At 35.8% G+C, this 21,852-nt stretch overlaps 1 protein-coding gene across 1 annotated transcript in view; it reads left to right on the forward strand.

The window, feature by feature from the left end:
* Positions 1–21,852, forward strand: part of LOC139965328 (ras-related and estrogen-regulated growth inhibitor-like) — a 53,272-nt gene extending 31,420 nt beyond the window's left edge. The window contains exons 3-5 of the mRNA XM_071967574.1: positions 11,851–11,927; positions 13,315–18,587; positions 19,766–21,852. Of these exons, the coding sequence (XP_071823675.1) occupies positions 11,851–11,927; positions 13,315–13,752 (515 nt within the window). The 3' untranslated portion in view covers positions 13,753–18,587; positions 19,766–21,852. The remainder of the gene's footprint in view (positions 1–11,850; positions 11,928–13,314; positions 18,588–19,765) is intronic.

Genomic DNA, 21,852 nt, shown 5'->3' on the forward strand with positions numbered 1-21,852 from the left:
AAACTTGCTATCTCTTGCATTAGCTGCAAAGAAAACATTTTAATTATAGCCACCCTGGAATGAACAACTCCCTGATATATATATATATATATATATATATATATATATATATATATATATATATATTCATATCTGATATTTTAAACAGTGCGTGAGTTACTTATCAAGATTATTTATCACGAATGTATGCCGTGCAGTAAAGAAGAATATGTAATGTTTTTTTTTTGGAGGCTGCAGCCGAGATTCGTTATTATATAAACTTATATTAAGTTTATCCCATGAGACACATAAACCTCCTAAACTAAATTTAGACAAGTTTGCCGATAAAGTTGAAGGACAGTGTGTTATTAAACGCAGGCAATCCAAATTTATCACACGTTCAACGTATAGGTATAAGTATATATATTGAAGCTAATGTATACCACTCTAACGTTGATTTAAACCGATTCTTCTCTTTTCAATCTAAGTTTGCCTATAAAGTTAAAGGACAGTGTGTTATTAAACGTAAACAATCCAACTTTATCACACGTTCAACGTATAGGTAAGTATCATATATTTAAGCCAATGTGTCACTCTATATCGTTGATTTCAACCGATTCTTTTGTTTTCAATCACAATATTCTTCACCAGGTGATTCTAGTCCTTAAAAGTTTGTTTTTTTCCTCTCTTTTTTTTCTTTTCAATTCCTTCTTCCTCATCATAGCCTGAACTACTGGTTAAATTTCGCATTATATAATAAATCTTCAATTGTTATAAGAATAAGGACAAGGAGATGATAAAGGCCTCTCCATCTCCATATGTTATCTTTGACATTATACAAGGGAGACACATTTAACAAATAAACTTGAGTGAATATCCTATCTTTCTCTTTTCGTGGTTTGCTCTCAAGCATGTTATGCGTTCTTGTAGTCCCTGCATACGGTACCTACTTAAGTGACGTTCCTTGCCCACTTAACCGATAACATCAGAAATTAGATTACAGAAAGAATAACTGAAGTTTAATTGCTTGTCAATTGTTGAGTGGAAGGCTAAGTATGCTAATATCGTTCGTTTTACGAGGAAAAATATTTAACCAATTTACCAAAGCCATCTCGAACATAGATCGAGATGTGATGAGAAAGTTTTGTAACATTATACTTAAAAACTATTTAGCTTGTATAAGCTAAGAATGCAATTATTCGAAATGAGGTGTTTGTCGTATATCAAGTAAACCGTAATTACTGAGGGGGAAATTGTCCCCTATCTTCCCTATAAAGCCTATTTTGAAAGTTTCTCGAGGGTCTTCAAGTGACATGTGGATTTCCATATCTATTTATTTTTGTTTCCTGACACGTTAAGAAAGGTAATGGTGCCAGTTGAAATCAAGTTAAGTGTCCTAAGGCGATGATGAATTTGTGTCGATATTTTGGATTTTGGAGGGCAGTGGAGTTGAGAGGAAGAGAGAAGGGATGAGAGGAGGAGGGGGAGATAAAAATAAAGATATTTCGAAGAAAAGAGGGGAAAAGGGAGCGGAATGGAGTCGAATAATATCATCAAAATATTTATCATTTGTTTTGAAAAGAGATAAAGGAGCGATATAGAGGACGAAATGAATTGAGAGGACAGCCGGAGTTTTACTAAAATAGTTTCTTCGTAAATGACAGAATGTTATTTTTATTTGCCAAGAAACACTGTTCTACTACATATTTACACTGTTCATGTTAACTTGAATCGTTTAACATTAACGAATATTGTTAATGATGAAGAAAATTCTATATTTCAGTTTCCAAAATCATCAATACGTTACTTTTGCCTTATGGCAGTTCATATCATAATTGTTACCACACAACTGAAAATACTAAATTAAAGTAAATTAAAGTAAATAAAGGCCCGGTCACACTATACCGATTTTTTATCGGAATACTATCCGATTTTCCCGGAGGAATCGAAACAGCCTGTTTTCCGTTCGGGTCTTCTAGCCACAGTGATAAAGGACCTGATTTGCTATCTGTTGAGCCATTCCGATGTGGAATAGCCCTCTCCTAACTATTGATATTGACTCCGTTTCCTTTTATCGGATAGCTATCCGATTTCTCTTCCGATTTTTATCGTTTTTCGGTGTGACGTCACTTCAGAATGTAGTCAGTCCTAGAACCCCTCAGATTTGAAGTAGGTATTCGAATATTCCACTGCATTCATTACATTCACTATCACAAACCTCACTCTTCGGCCTAAAATCGGAAAAATCGGACCGTATTCCGATAAAAGATCGCTGTAGTGTGACCGGGCCTTACAGCCATATATGTGATTTAAACCTTCAGAACTATCAATTGAAATTCAATTCGGTTTCAGACTCAGGATTGTGTGTTTTCAAGTAAAAAAACGCTATAGATATTAACAACGATTTTGTGACACACCGTATATATATATATATATATATTAGAAAGAAACGCATAGAGAATTTATCAATCGAACTTCCGTGAAATATCAGATTTTGTATTAAGTCCGCATTGGTACTATAATATTCTAACATATATAGTTGCCTGTACTCGTCCTTTCCTTAAATGAATTTGTACTCATACATTTTGGACATCTATTATGAAGGTGAAAAAGTGCAAGACTGAGTACTCGCGTTCGCATTTATTTTAAAAAATATGAGTCATCCAATAATGGTGATATACATGAAGATAAACATATAATTACAAACCCTTTTATTATGTTTTTCATGACCTATCTCCTAAAATATCAGCAACATATAAAAGTTCAAAACATTTTGTTTTGTTTCACTTTAACTCCCACCCGAGCAGCAATATCAGATTCTTACATCCTGTGTATGACATAACAAAAAAAATCCCTAAGCAAATCCCTTCAATCCTCTAAATCTCTTTTCTCTTCAAATATTTATTTTATCTTTTTTTTGGCAAAACAAGGTTACATCTCATTTTGCGCATCGCGTCTTAAATATCATGATAAGAATAAATAAGTCTTACCAGAAGGGATCAAATACCACCACATATTCCGTAACACCATGTTTAGTTTAGTTTCTCTTAGTGTTTGTATTAAACCCATGGAAGGATTCTCGTTAAGTCATATATTGCACCCTGAAGGTTTACTTAGAAAACAGAGATGAACATATTAAAGGGTTGGATTGAATGCATAAGGAATGAACTTGTTTTGTCCCGTTTTGTTTTCTTTCATAGTTCCTTAATATATTTTGTTACTTGATACTGTAATGGCAAAATCAAGATTTCTAGGCATTTTCAGAAAAAAAAAACCCAGAGACAAATAATGCAGAAGTTTCACTATATTTAGCTACAATTTAACAATTTTATAAACCAATCCGATTAAAGATTTAGTTTCTATGACGATAACATATTAGCGGCAGGCAATTGTGACCTATTTTTTTTTCTTTTCTTTTTTTTAGTTTTTCGAAACGTTGAGAATTATGACTTAAAAGTTGAGCTGGAGTGTCTACTGAAAGGGACATTCAAGTTCAAAGCAGTGTTAAGTCTATACTGATATGTTCACCAGATATATATTAACATTGAAGAAACTCTGGGATAGTGTTCCATGTTATTTGCTTTTTTTCATTAAATAAAATTGAAAAATACAATATGTTTACAAACAAGTATTGTTCTAGCTACATGGCATTTATATTCTCTTACTTTTTGTGTATTTTTTTGTGGGGGATGTTAACGTATAGGCCTATCTATAAAAAAAAATAAAAAAAAGGAAAAAACACTTGTCGAAAATCACTTTGCAGTTTGTTGATAGATTGAAATATTATTCTCATTCTGATAGCTACGTATTAGCTACGTATAGCTACTAAATTCTGTTAGTAGATTTCATCTTATTACGAGTTAGATTTTAAATTTTTCAAGTATTTAGTTCAAGCATCAGTGTTGCCCTTAAATATGTGGAGAATCACCGAAAATGGTCACCCATGGTCAAATTTCAACTAGCGTTTTTTCCCCACTCTATAGATGTATAGTTATCTACACTGAGACATAATATGGTCTCATATCTTAACAATGCTCAAGTTAAGTTTCAATTCAGAAGTTAATTTTGGGACATCGGAACCATCGGAAACCAGAGGTCATTGTCTTAAAATCCAAAAGTCACAAAGTAGGATTAATATTCGGCATAATTCTTTTTGCTAATAGGGTTGTGGATCAGAGGAACGGTTTGCCTGAGAAAGTTGTACTTGCAAGTAGTATGAATGGGTTTAAGAATGCTTTGGGCGAGCACTTTAAGCATTGTCAAGGGCGGCGGAACCGGGGGGGCACAGGGGGCACGTGCCCCCCCCCCCCACTTTTCCTCAGGTTAAAAATGTGCCCTTTCTCTAGATAAAAATTGAGGTGTCTCAAGTTAGCAATTAGAGGCCAGGGAACCCAGAATGAACACTCGGGAAGGGCTGTTTCCGGCCATCTGAGGGGTTTGTAAAACCCAAAAGTTTCTTGTACGCTCCGCGCCAACCGATGGTGGCGCTCCGCTCAGATAGTCGTGCACACAACTTTGCAAATCCTGGCTACGTCCCTGACTTTTAATGAATTTCTGTCAAACTCAAAGCTAATTCGAATGGCAAAAATTTGTTAAGATATTAACTCTAATAAATAAAAAAAATAAAGAAATCAACTCTAATTCGGAAGATTCCTACATTAGCAACTAGTATGATTTCACCTCATTTTGTCTCAAAAGAAAACTTGTTCCTTGTTTCCCAATTATTTGCTCGTTGGATATTGCAGTGCTATATGCATATTTTCCTTGAAGATAATACAATAAGAGTTATAAAGGGTACTTAATATAAGGCTGCATCAGTCCAATCGAATTTCTGCAAAGTGCCCTTTGATGTCGGTGCCCCCCCCCCCCCAAGACTAAAAGTGCTTCCGCCGCCCTTGAGCATTGTAATCGGGTCTGAGTGTTTGTGTCTTCAGTTTTTTCTCTCTCTCATATAGGGTCCTTGATGGGGACTTGAGTGGCCCTCCTGATCCTTTTTTTTGTACCAAATCTTAACTAAACTAAAGTAAAGTAAAGTACTTCCGATAACTTCTACCAATTTGTAGCGAGCTTGAAAGTTTGCACCAAACGTGATGATTTTTCCTTTATTTGGTTGTTTTGTTAGACAAGCTCACCAAACCTGCCGAGTCTAACTAACCAAAAATACAACTATAATCCACAAAGAGACCGCCTAGATTACTTACCTACTGACGTTAATGCGCCATGAATTAATTATTTCTTTTTAGTTGTAAATATATCATTGCCAACTCACTTTGTTTGGTCATATTTTGTTACATGGGAAGCGCAAATTGATTTTTTGTTTGTTTTTAAAAAGCCTATACTTTCAGTCTTATTTTTCATAATTTAAAAATGCACATGGTATGAATTTGTTATAATTTTGATCTAAATTCTTGTCAGTGGGATTTTAGGATAAAGGAACCTCCAACTTTTGTATAGGAATTCAGTTAACAGAATCAGAGACAAGTGTTATATAAATACACGCTGTTTACATCACCAATGTTGGCATCATGCCAGACGGATAACATACTTGATCAAGTCCATATTTGACAAACGCAACAACTAAATCACGATTGATTTCAATTTTAAGTGCTCGAAAAGACATTTGAACTTTAAAACTGTGGAAAACTCACCTTTAAATCACTGTCTCGTGTTTATCATTAGCAGTCGTATGTTGTTCTTTTAAGTCAACGTATACTTGTCGTTATGTTTACCAATTCAGGGATTCAAAATAAATTCCGTAACCTGTCGACAAAAAAAAAAAAAGCAAACAGACAAATAACCACCGTAATAGGAGAAAAGTCTTTTAACGCCTCTCACTGAGGACACACTTGACTTCCCGTGTTAGCAATATCTCAAAAGTTGCCAAGTTTGTTTCATGCTTTGAGACCTGACCTTTATTTTATGGTGTAACACTGACAAGTGTTACGTTATAACTGAACTGTGCCAGCAGTAAAAAGAAAAGTTCTCAATACCGTTGTTAAATCGATTATTTACATTTCAATGCTTTTGTGCTTAATTATAAATGAAACTTGGTGCAATCATTTATATCTTTAATTTATGGGATAGTCCAAAGGAAGATAATGTCATACTGTATTGAAGAGAAAAATATTCCTCACAGTTGGTTAAAAACGTTTATTCAATATATTTGAGGTATAGGTGATTGAATGTAACCTATTTGACTGGCCCCCATGACGTTGATCACGCTTGGTGCTCTGTAATGACATCCGGGTACTATGTATCCATCAAAAGCTTAATTTAAGGTATTTTAATGTTTTTGTTGATGTTTACATGAAATGTCATATATTTGGGTTGTCTGCTTCTAGATATGAATGTTCTCTGTAGTAAGAACTTCATAAAAAGTGCAAATCTTTTATATAAGTTGCAATATTCCCTTCACAAATCATGATTGGAATATCATAACGAAAACAAAAACAGAGAAGTTTTGTCCTGGTGACATAATTTTCACTGCCGTTGCCATACAAAGACATTTTCAGAGTATCAACAACTTCTTCACCGAAAATAAAAAATGCTGTGAAGATATGGTTTTGAGCTAAACAAGAAGAACATTTGTTCTGCAAAGTTCAAGAAATTCAATAAAACGTTTATAATAGGTCACTTCTACCCTCTTTCCTTTTGCCATGATTTACCTTTGGTGGCCCATGATCGGGGCCCTGGGCTCGGGCCCATCTGAACTAATAATAAATCCGTCCCAATATGTAGGTTAGATACGTGCGAGCGATAAGTTCCATTTTAAATTGCATGGACGTGTAACAATGTTCCTCAACATTATCTTTGTATACATACTACTTTATCTATATATGAAACGTAGATTTGTGATCGAATTTGGACATTTCAGTATTAATAAATTCATCGCAGAACCACATCTGCACCTTATGAACCCAAGATATACACATTTCACGAGAGAACATCACATTTTAAATCAACTTTCGATGAAAAATGAGTTGGATGAATCAATATTCGATGAAGTATCCCCCCAACATGTCCGGCAAAAAAGTTTGGCGTGTTTGGGTTTAGTGGTCACAAATTTGCATAATTGATAGATTTGAGGTCCGGATACCTTAGGCAATGTTTCATTAAAGAGAAACTTGATTCAATCAGTGTAATAATTTGGAACATTTTTCAGAACCCGGTGAAGGATATTTGAGTAAACAATACACATCTTGTCAAAACAGTTCGCATTCGGAAGGATGTTAACATTTTGACGGTTTTTGTCAAGCGCAGTCAAGGGCGTAGGAACCGGGGGGCTGGGGGGGGCCAGTAAAAAATGTGGAGGGGCGGAAGTATCATTCCCCCCCCCCCCGCTTCGCAAGTCAGAAAACCCCTTTTTCATTTCCAAATGAGAAAAAAATCTCATTTGGAGCACCAAATTGCATCTAAGGCCAGGTGAAAATACAAAATTAAGTTTACAAAATGGAATGGGTGTTGAAGTGTGCTATATTGCACCAAATTGCATCTGAGGCCACCTGGAAATGCAAAAAATTCCCTCCCCTTAGACCCATCCCCCAGGCCGGCCATCAGTCTTCAGCCCCCCCCCCCACTCAAAAGTACCTTCCTACGCCACTGAGCGCAGTGCACTGTGAACCTTTCAAAATCAAAAGATTTATAGTTGAGCTTACATCATCAAACAGTCATTTGTTTTGCGATGAAGAAATATTTTGCAAACTCAATGAAAACTGAAACCAAATCCAGCTGAGACACTGTATTTAACCTTAACGTTCTCGTATTCTTTTGAACTAAAAAATTGTTCTTATTTCATTTTACTCCTCATAACAAGAAATCCCTATGTAGGGTAGTATGAAATCCAAACTACGATATACTTTTTTTTCCCCCTAAAGGTTTTATAGTTAACATATAATCAATTTCATTGGATGATGGTTAGCAAGTTTTTAATCCAGAATGGATGAAACAGTTTCTTTGTGTGTGCGCTTGTTTTTGCATTGTCTGAGAATTTAAATGAACCTGTTCTCAGATGTCACATGAAAAGAATTCTCAGAAAATTTCTATTGTTGTTTCTATTGTCAATGTTAGGGTTATGGATTCGAAGTGTGGAAAAGAAAACAAAATGGGTTCCTCGGCCTGATTGTGAAGTGTATTTGGTTGGCTCTTTACCTAACCTAAGAAAAGCTCTCTTAATACGTGATTTTCAACCAGTGGCTGTTAATGAACAAGTGATAAATGATTTCATTAAAGTCTCAATACGTGTTTGCCGATGAATTTTGGAAAACAAACTTCCGAAGCAGATTCAATGTTTCTTATTCTGAATGCACTCTGACCAGGTGGGTTTAATGGAGAAAAGCTGTCGCAATCAAAAGAAAGAAATCTATTCTTTCTGTTGTCCTTATGGCGCGAACGATTTACCGTAAAATCACTGCGACTGCCCATTTCAGCATGTTCATTACACAAATGTAACTAAATATATATCTATATATCGTCCACTTTTTTACCCAATTTCACGGAGGAAAAGTCTGAAAATACCTGTTTATTCCTTGCAATGCAAGGAAATGACACAATTTCGCAAGCTATATCGGTAAGACCGAAAGAAAGATACTATTCAAGACTAGTAATGGACCTAACACGGGCTAGCCACGAAATTGAAAGTAAGTCCTAGGCCTAACTGTCGTAAACAAAACAGAGATATTTGATTGGCGTATAACCTGTTGGGCGGGGCTTGAATATTTTGCTTGAAGTTTCTAGGATCTACGGACTCGTTAAAAATCTGGCGAATATTTATTCAGCTCAAAAATGTTTAACGACAGATAACAAATAATGATTATTAACATGAAAATCGAAATATTATTTGTTATTTTCACTGAGCTTGTATGACAGTAAGCTGGAAAGATCGAAGTTAATATTTGGCAAACATATACATTGAGACTTTAGGTTTATCAACATTTCATCTCTAAGATGCTTCTTTGTTTTTTCATTTAGTTCATTTAGTTCATTAATCATATGTCGTGATGTTCCTTGAGATTGGATCGTGATATCAATGTCTGTCTTTTACTGTACTCTGAATGGAACTTTCATCAGAAAGCAATTTGTTTGTCTGCTGTTCGATAAATGATTTGTTTGCCAGCGTGGACAAGGAGAACGATTTTTGTAAGGAACATAAACAACGGTGCTTACGTAGACAGGACGTCATTAAACTTTGCCCTGTTATGTTCATGCTTATGCCAAACTCCTCCTGGTCACATAATTGTTTTGATTTTGTCGCTTCCGCCAGGGTTGACTTTGAAATGAGCCTTGACGATAGTATATAAACAAAGCAAACCAAAAAAAAAAAAAAACCATTATAGAATCCATGACAAGGTATATCATATCAACTCAGTTTTAGTTCGGTGTTCATTACAATTAATTCTGAAGGGTAAAAATGCCATCAATTTGTCAATAATGTGACGGATTTATTGAGGTTATAATTCACAACCTTTCTTCGTAGTGTTCATATCTCTCTGCGATAGATCATGCTTTAAAAGATAAATCGAGAATCAGGGAGTTTTATTAGCTATATGTAGACATAAATAGCTTGTCTGTTTACGAGAATCACCCCCAAAAAATAGGAAACTTTACACGGGGAGTTGACTTTTCGTGATCAACAGTTTCCTTTCCTATTTTCATTTCTTTGCTTCTTCGTGACTTTTGCCTCAAAGAGTTATCATGTGAGACTATACACATATTAGATTTTATTACAGTCACGAAATTAAGTGACTTTCATAATAAGACACTGGAAACGATCCGCCGCACTCTATTTGTTTTACGCCACACTCTAAATGGTAAAGTAAAGCAATAATGTTTTACTGATAAACAACATTTAACTCATCAACTCGAAAAAAACTTCATTTATACAAGCACTGCGGAGCCAATTCATTATAGTCGGTTTTTATAGTAATGAGGCCTCTAATGTCGTAATTTGTCCTGCATGACACTCTCCGGGACACTGACATAAATGTTTTGAAGAAAACTCAAGGCCACTTTTATCATTAACAGATTTTCTCTTTATGATTCTATTGTTTTTATTTCTATAATGAAATATAAAGAAAATCGCTATCGGAAATATCCTAAGTATATGACAAACACCAATTAGTTACGAAGCAAGTTAATACGTTTCTTAAATATTTGCTTATTTGACATTGTTTCTATAGTGCAATAATCTTTGTTAACCGTATAATAAATTGACTGCCTAACCAGTTTGGAATGACTGTACATTGTATCTATATATGTGAACACAAATATCCTTCTGTGATATTTTCTTTATAAATAACATTTTCGTAAGCGCCTAAAAGTTCGCAATAAATTAGCCGACAATCACTGTTTTATTTTTGAGCGCGAAAAGCAAAGTGACTTTTGTAAAAATGTAATTTACAGATATTTTAATAATTCAGTGCATCATAATCGAAGCGGCACATGCAAAATGCAGAGTTCAGTTTGAGTGAGCTGAGCTGAGCAGAGCAGAGCTGAGAATGAAATAAAATTATCACCCTACAAAGTATTTCTTAAATCCTTTACAGAATATACAAATAGTCGGTTTATCATCAATTGAAAAGAGAGATGGCTTGACGATCTCTTTTGTTTTTATTTTGGGCATAATTTCATGACTTTACATAATATATGTATCACCCCCCCCCCCCCCCCTTCCAACACACACACACACACATATATATGATGTGGTGATGTTAAGTACATGAATGATCCAAGCGTTTTCTCTCAGGAATGTGGAATTGTAGAGACTTGTCTTAAGCTCTATATGTTCTTCTGTGGCAGATACTATGTCTCATATATGCTCAGTGTTCGGCAATGGAGGAACAGAGAAACATGGTTTTACTGCATTTGCGTACCGAACACATGTGATCTTTCTCTTTCCTGTTTACCTTTTCTCAGATACTACAATACTACAAGATGTTCTTCCGTGAACTCACGTTATTAAATTTAGTTAGTATGCTTAAATGTCAGGAGTCACTTGAGCGCAAAGATTCACGAATGATGAACACCGATACTACTCTTTAGGCCTCTCGATTTTTGTGAAACTCAATTTCAGCAATTTTAATAACATCACACGTTATAAATGGCTATAAAATGCGCTTTCGCCCAGTTTTGTTGTTGAACTAATTATAAGACTGAATATTTGGTTAAAAATGTGAGAAGTCAAGTGTTTGGTGGTATTTGGTGGTCTTACATTCTGGTTTACATGATTAATCACTCCTGGAACGATCAAAACGATTACATGGCATCAATAGTCATCAGTCACATGCTTATTATTAGCATGTGTGTATCCACACAGTGAACTTATGAAGCGACTACACGACACCAATTACTAGTCAGTATTTACTATGAGCAGGTTTGTTCACTTGACCTACATGCAATGAAAATCTATGTCATCGTTGCACGTCCGAATTCACTGTGAGGATAAAACATAAACTTAAAGTAAAAAAGACTGAATGTTGTCGAGATATATAGTCAGCATTCACTGTAAGCATGGATACACACATTAAGAAATGAACGACTATATGGTATTAATAATATAGTCAACATTCACTGTGAGCACACAAACACACGTGAAGAAATGAACGACTACATGACACCAATACTATAGTCACCATTCACTATAAATATATAAACTCACTTGCCCTAATGAAACGATTAAATAGCAACAATAGAATACATTCGGTATATTGAACGTAAGCATGACACATACAACTAATGAAAGACTAAAGAAATTAAAAACTGTTCTTCATTAACTATGAACTTGATGTGCTTGAATTCATAGAAGAAAGAGGTTTTCGAGACCAGTTATCTGTATCCAATTTATATATCCTTATATTTTTCCCTTTTATTTTGTAGAATCCGTTTACACTCACCAAACGCGTGTTGATGACCAAACCGTTTACATAACAATCCTTGACACTGCTGGGGATTTGGTAAGAAATAGCTTTAGAGTAAAGAATATTAATCATATAAAAATAGTTTGTAGACGTGTATTTTCCAATGTAGCTATGTGAATTCTTAAAATTGAAACTATTCTCATTTCCGGAATCTGAGAATTTGAAGATTGATGTTGTGAAAATCTGCAATCTTTTAATTCCAATAAGCTATTTGCGTGGATTTAATGGTATGGACGAAGAACATCCGGCCAGAATAAGTTGGGAATTTTGGGAATAATTTGTTATATAACGGTAAATTATTATGATATTATTGTTATATTATTATTTCGTTTATTGTTGTTGAAATTGTCATTAGAGAATATATATCTATATCAGGGAAACAGTAAATTCTTCAGTGACATGTCGTTGTTCGTTTTCTTTATTTTCTTTTATTGTATTTCTATTTTCTTGATAACACAGATATTTTAAATTGTATAAGTTATAAAGAAATAACTGCTCTGCTTACATTGTATATTACCCAATATTGTACAAGTTGAAGATCGTCTTCTCATATTACACCTAATATCTGCACTTGTATAAAATAATGAGAAAATAGCTATACCATCAGTATAATAGTGTACTAATAACATAGCTAAGAGCAACACCTTACGCAAACTTATGAATAATTTATCTCATTTGTTGGACAGATCCAACAAGGCTCTCTCTCTCCATCTCTCTACACCCCCCCCCCTTCTCTCTCCCTCCACATATCACTACACCACCTGTCTCTCTCTCCACCCTCCTTTTTCTCTCCCTCCACATATCTCTACACCTCCCTGTCTCTCTCTCTCCACCCACCCCCTCCCTTCTTTCTCCCTCCAAATATCTCTCCACCTCCCTGTCTCTCTCTCTCCACCCACCCCCTCCTTTCTCTCTCCCTCCACATATCTCTACAGCTCCCTGTCTCTCTCTCTCCACCCTACCCCATTTCTCTCTCCCTCCACATATCACTACACCACCCTGTCTCTCTCTCTCTCCACCCCCTCCTTTCTCTCTCCCTCCACATATCTCTCCACCTCACTGTCTCTCTCTCTCTCTCTGCCTATCTGTCTTTCTTTAGTTTGCGAATTTTAAGTTAACCTTCCAAAATGTCTTCAAGTGTCATATGTTCAAGATTGTGTATTATCTCGTGGTATGTTAGCTGTGGTATAAAACACTTTTTAACTTGTAGCATTCGTTGTTATCGTCAACTTAGAGTTTTCATTTTCAAGAACGTTATGGATGCATTACCGTATTGTTTCATTCGATAATTCCCCGGCCACAATTCACCTCAGACGGTTAACTTTGCGACTCCCCCAACCCGCTTCTCTTCAGGCACGTATCTATCTCTTAGAGTGATAGTAACTTAGAACTACAATATTTCTCTTTCTTATATTTCCAATAGGACGAGAACAATCCTCTTCGGTTGGAGCAGTTCAAGACATCGGACGCATTCCTATACGTCTTTTCCGTGACTGATCGTAAAAGTTTTGATTATCTCAAGACGCGCGTTACTTGTCATTCATCTGTTAAAAGAGAAGGCGAAAAGTCACCACCGATTCTGCTCATCGGCAATAAGAAAGATCTTTGCCATCTCCGAGCGGTGTCGACGAAGGAGGGTGAGACATTCGCGACAGAGATCGGAGCTTTGTATATGGAGTTATCAGCTAGCGAGAACGTGCGAGATATCGAAGACGCATTCCATTGTTTATATCGTGAATATAACCGCGCAGAAAAACGAGAGAAAGTGAAAAGATTATCAGCTCGGTTACAGCTGAGGCAAACAATCAAAAATTTCACCGATAAGCATCTGTATCACAGAAGCAGAACCCATACTTTGTAATAAATGAAAGACTGCGAAGCTGTGTAGGTATGATTGTGGGGAGAACTGGGGGTGGAGAGGGGGGGGGGGTCGAGGAGGCATATGGAAAGCGGAGTGGAATGAGGATGGGTTTGTTTAAGTGTGCTACGAGTGTGCTCAAAGTGAACCATAATATGGTACATAACAATAAAATTAATACCGTAAACGTTTTAATAGTAAATTAAATTTGAAAACAATCTTAAATATATGTTCTAAGCGAGTCCACTTCGCACTAAAAACATGCACTAATTTAATATTAATTTCTGTGATGCTCTTTGTACCACATTACGTGGTAGGCAATAAGCCTATACCGCTGACGAATCACACAAAAAGAACTTTGTAATGAAATGAGGACACATTACCTGTGATATCGTCTTTGAGTGGAGGATCAAATTAAGTATCAAGCATGAAGCAAAAAGCAAATAATACGTAACATGTCGTGATATACAATAACGATTGTAATGACGATCAGCAATGACAAATACAAATATTTTCAGGTGGGATTTTGGTAATAATAATGAACAATCTTAGGAAGTAGTAGTAGGCCTATACTGTCTTAACAATAACTACAGCAGTCCATACGTTACTTGTAGTGAGTACGCACGTGTGCCGTACGTGTACCGCACGTGTACCGCACGTGTTCCGCACGTGTACCGCTCGTGTACACGTATTATGTCATAGTTACCTGTACTCGTACTCGAGTTTCCAGTAGTGTATACGTACTTGTACCAGACGATCCCATTGGTGTTCTACTTATACCCGACGTACTCATGCTTTTTGTACTCGTTCCCAAAAAATCTGCGACGGATTTATTGTCGTCAGAGAAATCCTTCAAAAGGGTAAAGAAGACACATGGACAAAGTTTGATATTAGTTCTATCATCTTTGGAACGTCATAAACAAGCTGTGTTATGTCAGAATCAAATTGCAGTGAAAATAGGTGCATTTTTTTTAATCAATATCTGGCGACACATGAACTCTAGACTAGCAGCTGTACAGGTAATCATTTATCTTCATATCAGAAATACATTTAAACTCTTGGCTTAACATTTGTACAAAGAGGTGATATTGCTCTCGCTAAAAAATATGCTAGACAAAGTTTAATATGGTCACACACAACATCAGTATTTTATACTTCTCAAGCTATTCTATGATTTGAACCATTGAAATTTGACATTTCTCAATGTCTGCACGAAATAATATGAAGTGCTCACGATTATAAAGAAGTTTTAATCACTTTTTAACAATTTCAGCACTCTTTTAGTTTAAGTGTTATACTCATTGACTTTGCGTAGGATCCTTTCTCAAATGCATGCCTTGATAAAGGGGCTAAATGTGAAAGAAGGGAGCTAAAACTTGCATAATATTAGCTAAAATTGATATTCTCGAGTGTTGACCGCTCTTATGCTTCCCATAGTGTGTTTGCATCACAAAAATTAAACTGTAGACGTTGGAAATATTCACGACAATTCATATTTTATTGTAAAATATTCATAAAGCCACGTGTCTGTTTATAATTGCAACATCATTTGGATGGTGTATTCAGCTTCAATAGTGCCGAAAAAAATCGTTTAACTTTTTACAACAAATTGTGGTGCTATGTCATGACTTTTATTTTTAATTCTCCATTTTACTGCAAGCAAATAGAATTGAAATTATGTCAAATTTAATATAAATTCGTCAGTCAGTATTTTTTCCCGACTTCCCTTATAGTATAATATTTCATACACATAACCTTAAGAAATATTGAAAGGCATTTACGGACATTTTTGTTTGCTAACTTTTTGCTAATAATCGTCACGCTCTTTACACCGTGACAAATTTCGCTGATAAATGTTTTTGTAAGTTTACTTTAAAAATTTTGAATATTTTGGAATCCACAGAATATGTTCCATTTTGGTACTGCAATTTGTTACTTTCCTGTTTTACATTAACTCGAAAGTCCTAATTAGCATCTCAATAACATGTTTTCAGTTAGTGACTCAATATACAATCTACGTCCATCCTTTTGTATTTAACCAATAGACAGAATTGTAACCATTACTCTTGCTTAATGGATGTTTTTTTCCGTGAAAGCGTTGTTTATGGTCAAACTGCGGTAGCCACTCTGAATACCACTAAATTATCGCTACATACTGGCATCAGCGGTAAGCGATACTTATTGTTATATATAAATATGCAATTTGGGGTAGAGGGCGCACTTTCACTTAGGTATTACTCTCTCTGGTTTTGCAATCTAAGCGCACACTCCCTCACTGTCCGATGGAAGTGACTTACGTATGTTCAGTAGAGTCTTCAACAAGACTAGTGGAAGCGGAAAAACAGAAACCATAAATAATATTTTTTAAGAAAGTTTGAAAATCATGCGTTGGTATTTCAGAACTCACTTTTACGAGTTTTCAATCTATACGTTCAAGTTACATAATTAACAACATACATTTTTTGGAAAAAAAATTCTTCTGAGATAATTTAATGATTTAACTGATATGCTTATGTAACTATGTCTTTATCTGGTTTTTAAGTTTTATCACCATGATAAGCAATGTGTTCTTTCATATTGTAAACAACTATATGTATTATTGTGTAAAATATCGTAATATATAGCTATACATCAGCTGGTCTGTATGTAAGTTGCACCATTATAATGAAATTCTTGTCATTATTATCACATCGCTCCCAGAGGGAAGATGAGTATTGTAGTACCTTTCCCAGTTGAGCTATATCCAGCTATGCTATTTGCCATAACAACAGTTGCCATGGTAATGGTTAATTTTCCGTGAAGCTACTCTCTTGGGATCACCCATTGTGGGTTAGCCCGGGGGGACTGGAAGTCCATGACTGAGGGAGGTGTGTATGTATGTGTGTATGTATGTGTGCGTCATGGTGTGTGTGTCCAATGTTGAGTCAAAAACTCCTACTTAAAGGCGGTGCCGATTTTCTTCATACTTGGTGGGAAGGTCCCCAGGGGTGAACCCTCGTGTCTCGTACACCCCTTCCCGGAACCCAACGTTAAATGTCAGGGTTCAAGGTCAAATTTAGTTAAAATCATTTTTCTGTTGTATCTCTAACTCCGAGGGGAAATATTGAATGGACATGGAACCTTCATCAAAATATGGGAACCGAGGTCGAAGGTCATGTGGTTAAAGGTCTGCAAGACACAAGGGTTCACCCTGGGGTACCTTCCCACCAACTTTAAAGAATCCTTAACAGGTATAATAGAAATGTCAAGTACTATCAACATATGTAGTTGCCATGGTAACGGAGGTCAAAGGTCACGTAATCTCAAGGTCAAATGCATATTTTTAGTGCAGTTTTGCTGGCATTGAGATATGCAACTCCGTGGATTGCCCTCTTGATTCTTACTTGTTTTACATATAGCTGATCACGGTATATTACATGTTTAAGAAGTAACGATCCGGTGGCTAACGTTGGATACTGAAAACTTGCTAGGCCGATATCTTCCTTTTCAAAATTATATCCTTTAAAACATTTTTTTGTATCGCGATTTTTTTGGGGGTGAGGGTAAATTGGCGATATCTTGTAAATGCATACATTTTACAAGAGCATCATGAATGATGTCATCATGCCAATTAAACCTAATTGGCTTTCCCTTCCCTTCGTCTGTATTATTTATATTTCCAAACCACAGAGGACAAATCATATTTCTGAAAACAATTATTTTTGTGAAAGTCTGAAAAGAAAAAAAATAACCAGAACATTGAGAGGTAACACAAGATTCCAAATGTATCACATTTATGTATAAATTAGTCAGAAAATTAGATTAGGAAGGTCAAGATTTTGAAGATTCTTTTGCCATGATAAAATGAAAGTCGGTTTGCTGTGTTCCAGTAGCCTACGCGTCCAGATCTTTGAGATAGAAGGTGTCGATGTTGAGCACAGTAATCCCCGATCCATCACCCATATCTCACTGCGGGGATTCTTGTCTCACGCATGGACCTCTCAAACACCTGAAGAACCCTTCAACCCTCGAGACTTTTAAGCTATATCATTAGATTATATCTTAAACATCATAGTCGCATAGTGCAAGATTCTTAGCGGGACAGAAATCTTTCTCGGGGCCGAGTTCGGCCCAACGGCTGCCTCTTGAGAACCCCTGTTGAATACTATCATGGTTTTATTCATGTAACATTGAAATTTAGAGAGATATATGAGGGAGTAGCAAAGTTACCGGTTCTACATTTCTACCGAGACACAAGAACAACATAATGAACATACGTCGAACTGAAAATCACAATACGAAACGTGTCACGTTTTACTACGTCAATTTAAATCTCAGTTAAAAAGAAAGAAAAAAAAAGCATAAAGTATAAATCAGTCTATATCCATCGCTCGATATTTTTCCTTCGCATTAACGATACTTAATATATTCGTTTTGAACGTACTAAGTGTCACGTAGTCTTTAGGTAATTGACTTCAGTTTGGTAATATCGATTTCGATATATTGTCCTCATAAAAGGTTTTTTTTCTGTCTACCGTTACCAATCATATTTATCTGCCTATCGTATCTTGTTTTTAAACTTCCGACCGTATTGCTCTTTCATCTTTAGTAAGCCCATTTTAATAAAAGCAGTCGATTTTCATTATGTGCATTTAAGTATGCCGACTTGTCGAGAGCGATCTGTTTGCAAAAGTCAGGCGAATATGATAATTGAGAGAAAACACTCTATGTTAATTTTTGCAGTGTAACATAATAATTCGAAGCCGATAACATGGCGGACACTTCTTCTTTTTCTTCATCATATGCGTTCATCGTAATAGTCTACCTGGTGCCAGCAATGTGTGCTGCCGTAAGAGGAGGTAAGTCCACTAATTGTGTAATATAAACGATAATAAATAATGATAATCAGTAATATAAATGAAACATAAATGAAACACGAGTAACAACGCTGTGACGTTTTTTTTTAGTCATTTAAAAAGGAAAATTATTACAGAGATTGAGTTTGTATGATTTAAAAAGAAAACAAGTAAAAAATTACTAGATGTTTTTTTTTTTAATTGAAAAGGAGAGTCAAAATGAGTAGAGGGAAAGGAAAAATTTGAATCAATTAAACAAGAATCTGTAACTTTTCTAGATTAAGAGGTTCCATTCACAGCTATTACGATTTGAAAAAATTATATTTGAAAAAGGACATAGCTTCATAATTATATAGGCTAACTAAAAAATTCAATGGGGAGGGGGGGGGGGGAGAGATAATCGGAGGGTGTTGTCATATCTGCATAATGCGCGTGAACTATTCTGTTTATGGTTCTCAAAAGATTCTGTAACGCGCTGTTAGTGACATATAAAAAAGGACCTCGTCTTCAATAACTACGAGAAGTCTTGTGGGTATAAGTCCAATATATTCAATTTCGGAGGCTTGAATACAGTTTTACTGACGCTCAAAGATTGGGTATTGACCAGACGCGTGTTAACTTTCCCATGGGGAACGGTGGACAATATTTCCTTGCCAAAGTGTACTAGTTGTCAATTATTTTTTTTAAATATACGTTAGCTCGAATATGTCACACTATATAGGCTATGTGTGAAGGGAATTCTTCAGGTAGTTTGCTCAGATGTTTCAGTCAGAGATTTCTCAAAGGAATTCCTCAGTGGTTTCAGAGACTGCAGCTTGTCCAGCGTCGCAAAACTAGATAGGGACCGATATATATGATAGCGCCCTCTGTTGATTTAGAGCATGTCTGAAGATCCCAGTTATCGTAAGGCTACTTTTAACTGGAGTAGGAAGACAGGCGTAGTTCTATTTTGTTTTCATAAACAGTAATAAGAGTGGTCACAAGAAATACTCATGACTAGTACTACTCGAGTAATGAGAACTTATCGAGCACTTCACCTGTTGTACAAACGATGCATACTAATTTCCTGCATACAGCTGTATAGTTTGTGACCATATACATCATACGATTGATTCGATGACGATATTCAATGAGCCAAAACAATGAAATTTTCAGGTGTTTTTTTTTATTTTCCTTTATAGCTGACACAATAGGAGTTGGAGTCAGAGTGCAGTCGCTTCCCACCGATCGTCCTCGGCATTACGCATGTACTTCCTCTGCGTGTAAAATCACCACGAACGTAACAGAGAAGACGCACGTAACGGTAGAAGACGCAACAGGTCAAGATAAGTCAAATACTATTATTAAATCGAAGTTATCGGCTGGCAACGGATTTGGTTGGTGGCCGTCTTACAGAACTTCGCCGTCTAAAACTACCGATGTTACAAGACTCCCGGAACTATTCTCAAATCTTACAGAAATTACCGATTATTTATCACACGTTTTGGATAGCTTGAATCAGACAACGACAGATCTTAAATCAACATTAACACAGATTGATAAAGAAACGAACGTAACAAGAAACTGACACTTAAGTTATGAAATATATTATTCACCATTACAAAGAAACATATCATTGATGTTTAAGCGCACGAGTGTACAATGGCGGTTACTAAAGAACAACTCACCAAATTGCAATTGTCTGTTGCTTCATATGCAGCACATGTGAACAGAGATAACTGGTTATGTATCATATTTTCTACATACCTTAGATAAAAAAAGATTGTTCTAAATTCAACACTGGAAGTGATGAAAAAAGGCAGAGAACTTCGTAAAAATTGAAACGGAAATGTAAAGTTATGAAACATATAATTGTCATTTCAAGACACTATAACTGATCATTACGCTTAGAAATATTTGACATTTCTTGAAAAGGTTTTTTTTTTTGCAGCTGTGTTTTTTATTTACTGAAATAAAAGTAATTCAGCGTTCATTGGCACTGCTCATCATTGTCTAAGTGCCTTAATTGACAATGATAATCTTTAATTGAGCGTAATATAACTCGACAGTCTTGAAATCAGTCAGTTCTATTTTTATCGACATGTATTGTAGCCTACCGAACATTAATGACAGAACATTAATTTTCTAAGCTGTGCTGAATGATGCTGCAACTATAAAGATCCGCTTCCTCTCGAAAGAGAGAAAAAAACATACAAAAATAAATAATTGTATCTATAGGCTATGAGCATTAATTCAAGCTGCTGCGTTTTTGCTTTCTTTTCTGTTACTTTATTGCTCAAATTTATCGACACAGCTTGCCAGCCGCAAGTCAAACAGAACGACATCGGAATTTATTACGGGCAAACAGACAGACAAAGCAATATGTTTTGATATAAAATATCATATATGGTTTCTACAAATATCGATTTTGGATATTAAAAGAAAGGAAAGCTGATAAATAGCTCACATTTAATGAGTTTGCATGCTGCAAGCTATATATGAATAGCGTCCTCTACTTTATTTTGGTAAACATTCTGCTATGCATAGCGCATGCAGGACTTGATTTCTAAAGCATTCCTAAAAATAATATAAAATGATTTATAAAAAGTTCCTGCGAGCGAGTCATCATCGACTTACTTGCAAGACACGTTCAGTTTCAGTTTACTTTGTGTTAACCTGAGGCTCCGGTATAAAGAATTAGAAAGAAGATTGATTTTGAAATATCTGGCTTTTCGTTTAATACACTGCCCTGCAATCTTCGAGTGTTCCGCGTAACGACGATCGCGTTGAGTGATCATTCGGGTAGTGGGGGCGGTCTTTACGATGACTGCTTACAAAGTTGCGAAGCAGACGTATAATTAATTGTCGCACTCTCTCCTCATCCCGGGACCGTCATTTAATGTAACTACGTCCCCAACCACTTCTAGAACCGAGTGAATGATTCAACTGAACAGCACTGAAGTGTAGCGATGGCGAAGCTAGTTCAAGAACAGAAACAACCCCACCCCCCCAACCACCTTCATAGGAGACGGCTTCAATGACCCAGCTTAAATAGTCATTCACATATTGATTATTGGAAGAACCACGAATTGCCGAAGAGGTAGTATTGACAGTATACAAACGCGCATAATAAATGAAGGACTAATACCTAGTCGGGTTTAGCGTGGTAATGTCTTCTTCAACAGTTAAACCACTAATATGCTGCCAGACATCTTCCTGATTTTTTTTTTTTTTTAAACATTGCTTTCCGAGGTTTTCGTCCTTCCTTTAAGACAAAGGAAGTGTGATT

The sequence above is a fragment of the Apostichopus japonicus genome, chromosome 1 (assembly GCF_037975245.1).
Source record: "Apostichopus japonicus isolate 1M-3 chromosome 1, ASM3797524v1, whole genome shotgun sequence".
NCBI lineage: Eukaryota > Metazoa > Echinodermata > Holothuroidea > Aspidochirotida > Stichopodidae > Apostichopus > Apostichopus japonicus.